General features: G+C 44.0%; 1 protein-coding gene across 1 annotated transcript; it reads right to left on the reverse strand.

Moving 5' to 3' along the window:
- Positions 1-383: 383 nt before the first annotated feature.
- LOC115921864 (uncharacterized protein K02A2.6-like) lies at positions 384-3,926 on the reverse strand. Its single transcript, XM_030980131.1, has one exon. It carries the CDS (start codon positions 3,924-3,926, stop codon positions 384-386), a length of 3,543 nt encoding a protein of 1,180 aa, XP_030835991.1.
- Positions 3,927-4,780: the final 854 nt, after the last annotated feature.

Raw genomic sequence — 4,780 nt, forward strand, 5'->3', positions numbered from 1 at the left:
CAATCTTTGCTATGTAGTATATCAGTTGTAACCAGTTTTATGATTAAAATATCAACAAATTAAATGCTTTTCTTTTCTTCATTTTGTTTTGTTTTTCTAACACAACACTAGAGTACTTATTTACAGCTGTCTATTATACATAATGTAAGCATAACACTTTTCAAACTAACAAACTCAATCTGATCAAACTCTCTTGGGAGTGAAATCTTAGCAAAATAAAACATTATCAGGATATTTTTGACTTAAATTCTTGATCATACTAAAATGTTCCGCAAAACTTTGGCTAGACATCTTTGTCAATCAAATAATTTCAACACATATGTATATTAACTTGCATTAGTTTTCAACAAAATCACAGAATCATCTTTTTTGCTTCAAACATCTTACTTGTCAACATAGTCACCAAATCTTTGGGGTGGCTTGCTTACTCTACCAGATCTGGTCTTTAGGAAAGACTGAGTGTCATTTTTGTCTACCTGTTCTGTTCGAGTATTTTGTGTTCTCTGAGGTTTGTTTTCTTTCACGTGATTTTGAGTACTTTGAGGGTGTTTAGTCATGACAGTGTTAGATGGTAGATACGCCTCTTTCCTTTCAGTCCCATGAGCACGTGGTTGTGGCTGTGGCTTCTCAGAAATTGTTTTCTGTTGATCTTCCTCAGTGTTTGGTGGGGGTTCTTCAGTTCTCTTGAGGTCGACCCTGTTTCTTCTGAGGAGTAATCCAGAGTCGGTCTCCACCTCGTAGGACCTCTCGTCGAGCCGTCTATTTACCACTGCTCTTTGCCAAACTGTGCTTCCTGATTTGTATGGCTTGAGACGTACGATATCTCCTTCTACTAAGGTCGGCAGATCTTTAGCATGTAAGTTGTAGCGTTCCGACTGCTTACGTTGTAGCATTTTAAGCTTTTTCCTGTCTTCACTGAGAACCTCTGCACCTCTTGGTTTCAGGAGACTGGATGAAGTGGGAAGTAGTGTTCTCGTCCTCCGTCCATGAAGCCTTTGCGCTGGGCTACTGTCAACACCTTGGTTTGGGGTATTTCGGAGTTCTAGCATTGCTAGGTAGGCGTCACCCTTAGACTGTGATGTTTTCTTGAGGAGTCTCTTTGCAGCCTTCACTGCAGCTTCTACCTTCCCATTTGCCTGGCTGTGTCTTGGGGAGATTGTGACGTGATCAAACTGCCATCTTTTAGAGAACTTCGCGAAATCTTCGGATGAGTACTGTGGTCCATTGTCACTGATTACAGTGCTCGGGATGCCATATCGAGCGAAGTGGCTCTTCAGTTTCCCGATTACTGCCCGACTGCCAAGGTCATACAGTCTGTCGATTTCCCAGAAGTTGGAAAGGTAGTCGACGGTAACGAGGTAGTGTTTCTTGTTAAGTTCGAACAGGTCGGTACCTACTTTCTCCCATGGCCTGTCTGGGATGTCGTGTGACATGAGGGTTTCCTTCTGGTTCTGCTGCTCGTACATTCTGCAGGCTTCACATGTCTGGATAAACTGCTTGACATCCGCGTTCATCCCAGGCCAATAGATGATTTCTCTGGCCCTTCTAAGGGTCCCTTCAATTCCAAGATGAGAAGTGTGAAGAGTTTCCTTCATTTCCTTGCGGAGGGTTATGGGGATGACTACTCTTTCTCCCCTGAATACTAGTCCATCTTGCACGCTTAGCTCGTCTCGGATATTGAAGTATGACTTAGCCGCTTCGGGTACTTCTGCTTTCTGTTCCGGCCAACCTTTGTGGATGACCTTCTTGACGGTCTGTAGAACCTCATCATTGTTAGTATGAGATTGCAGTTGTTTAACCCTCTCCTCTCCCATACTCAGGGTTTCAACGATGTTCACCTCACCAAATTCAGTGGCTCCTACAGTGGTGGGTAGGTTAGCTCTTGACAGCATGTCAGCCAGATGCATGTCCTGTCCCTTTACCCAGGTGATGTCGATGTCGTAGTGCAACATCCTCATTAACATTCCTTGAAGGCGTCTTGGTGCCTTATGGAGAGGTTTCTTGACGATCGCCTGTAAAGGTTTATGGTCACTCTCGACTATGACCCTTTGTCCAAAGGTATATTGGTGGAATCGTTCGAGAGCGAAACATATGGCAAGTGCCTCTTTCTCGATCTGGGCGTACCTCTGTTCAGTTGCTGTTAGAGCTCTGCTAACGTAGGACAACGGTTGTCCCTTCTGGAGAAGTACTGCTCCGAGCCCTGACTTGCTTGCATCACACTGGATGGTCAGTGGTAGGTCTGGTGAGTAATATGCTAGGACAGGTGCCCTGGTCAAAGATTCCTTCACTCTTGACATTGCCCTCTCGTGCTCCGATGTCCATTCCCAATCGGCATCCTTATGTGTTAGTCGTCTCAACGGCTCAAACATATCGGACAGCATAGGTAGAAACCTTGCGAGGTAGTTGACGCTGCCTTGTAGGCGTTGCACTTCCGTAGGGTCAGAAGGGTTGGGCATCTCTAGAATTGCTTTGACCTTTTCAGGATCTACCTTCAGTCCCTTGTCTGTCACTATGTGTCCTAGAAATGGAATGCTTGTAGCCTTCAGCACAGATTTCTTCTGGTTGAGTTTGATACCTTTATCTCTGCATCTCTGGAGCAGAGCTTCTAGCTTACGATCATGGTCCTTCTCTGCTTGCTCTCTGTTGTCTCCAACACCAAACAGGATAATGTCGTCAGCAACACACTCAATTCCATCAAGGCCATCCAAAGCCTGTTGTAGCTTCTTTTGGAATATTTCCGCCGACGCATTCAGACCAAAGGGTAGTCTTTTCCATCTATATCTCCCGAACGGGGTGTTCATTGTTGTAAGGAAGCTACTCTCATCATCAAGCTCACAGTGGAGGTAGCCTGATCTCAAATCAAACTTGGAAAAGATCTTAGCCTTTGACAGCTCCGGGAGAATGTCTTCCATGACTGGCAATCTGTGTATTTCCCTTTGCAAGGCTTTGTTGAGGGGTCTTGGGTCAATGCAAAACCTCAATTCATTCTTGTCTTTCTTCTCAATAACGACCAGTCTGCTACACCATGGGGTTGGTTCCTCAACCTTTATCAAGATGTCTTGGTCAACCAATTTAGCAAGTCCATCCTTGACTCTCTGCTTCATTGCAACTGGTACTGGTTTGGCGTTACACTGTGTTGGGGTCACTTCTTCCCTGGTCACCAACTTGACCTTGCCAGGTAGTTTTCCAGGAGTTTGCTCGTCAAAGATGTCACTGAAACTCTCTAAGATGTTTTCAGGGCTTACAGCACAGACTTGGTTGAAGTTCTCATAATGTACAGTTATGAATTTCATCTGTTGTGCAGCTGGACCGCTCAGGAGTGGTACTAAGTTCTCCTTAACAACGATGAAGTTGACTCTGTACTTCTTGTTGTTCTTAGTGTTACGCAACACGACCTTAGCCCGACCTTCTGCTTGAAGACGAGAACGGTTGTACATCTTCAGTATGATGTTCTCTTTGACTATGTCTTCTGCACTCGGGACAAGGCTCTTTGAAATAACATTCACACTCGCACCTGAGTCAATCTGGAAGTTAGCTGGTCTGTTCTCAACCAACATCTCCGCAAACAGTCCTTTAGATGGTTTGGTGCCTGTAGCGTACACCTCTATCTCTATGTGGTTCACAGATTCCGTTTCCGACTCTGTCTGGTTCTCTGCTGAATCCTCAGACTCTACGTTATGGATCTCCTTCTTGTACTTTGATCCCTTCTTACAGCATATGGCGAAGTGGTTTTCTTTCCCACATTTCTTGCACATCTTCCCATAGGCGGGGCACTCTTCCTTTTTGCGTCTATGAGTATTTCCGCAGAACTTGCACTTTATGAGATTCTCTCCTTCTGGCTGTCGCCTTGGACTCTTCGTCCACTGCTTTCTTTCATGTGACTTTTCTACCCTGTGGATAGAAGGATCATCTCCAATGACCTGCATTTGTCAGGCAGTGACTTCAGAAGAACGGCAAATGTCTATAGCTGTCTCCAACTTCAAGTCTTTCCTTTGGAGGAGGATTTTCCTTGTTGCAGTATCAGCAATTCCCAACACGATGCGATCTCTGATGAGGCTTTCCCTCAGGCAGTCGCAAAACTTACAGGTTTTAGCGAGCTGTTTCAACTCTGTCACATATGCTTCGATGCTTTCACCTTGTTTCTGGTCCCGCTTGTTGAATATGAATCTCTCATATATCTCATTGGTTTGTCCGATGATGACAGAATTCATCTTCTGGATAATGACATCGACTTTCTTGTCATCTCCATCTCTTTCAAAAGTAATAGCATTGAAGATTTTTAGACCTTCAGGACCTACTGTATGGAGAAATACAGCTCTTTGGTACTCACTGTCCTGTTGCTTTAACTTAGTGATAACCTCATAATTTTCATACATTTGTTTAAACATCTTCCACTCTTCCACCCTATCTTCTTTATGCCTTAGGGGTGGCGGTGGTGCAATATGAAAGGGAAGTTGAGCTTCAGCCATGTTTGTAAATGTGTACAATCCAATCTGTTACATGTAATGTCACTGAACCTGGTTCTGTCCTAGACAAAAAGTACCATGCATGCAGAGTTACTACAACAACAAATATAATGCATTGGACCAATACTTAAAATCAGCACATAAACAGAAAGAATGCACTTGTATACTATCAATACTGGCAATCAGTATGGTACACACAATGTCCATACAACTCTTGAACCAAGACTATGTAGTTTCACACCAATAGGTCACATTACAGGGATCTACTAAAGTAATGACAAGAACGTCCCTGCCTAGGCCATCTAGAATACTAA

This window comes from Strongylocentrotus purpuratus, unplaced genomic scaffold (assembly GCF_000002235.5).
Source record: "Strongylocentrotus purpuratus isolate Spur 01 unplaced genomic scaffold, Spur_5.0 spur5_scaffold_10, whole genome shotgun sequence".
In the NCBI taxonomy this organism is placed as follows: Eukaryota; Metazoa; Echinodermata; class Echinoidea; order Camarodonta; family Strongylocentrotidae; genus Strongylocentrotus; species Strongylocentrotus purpuratus.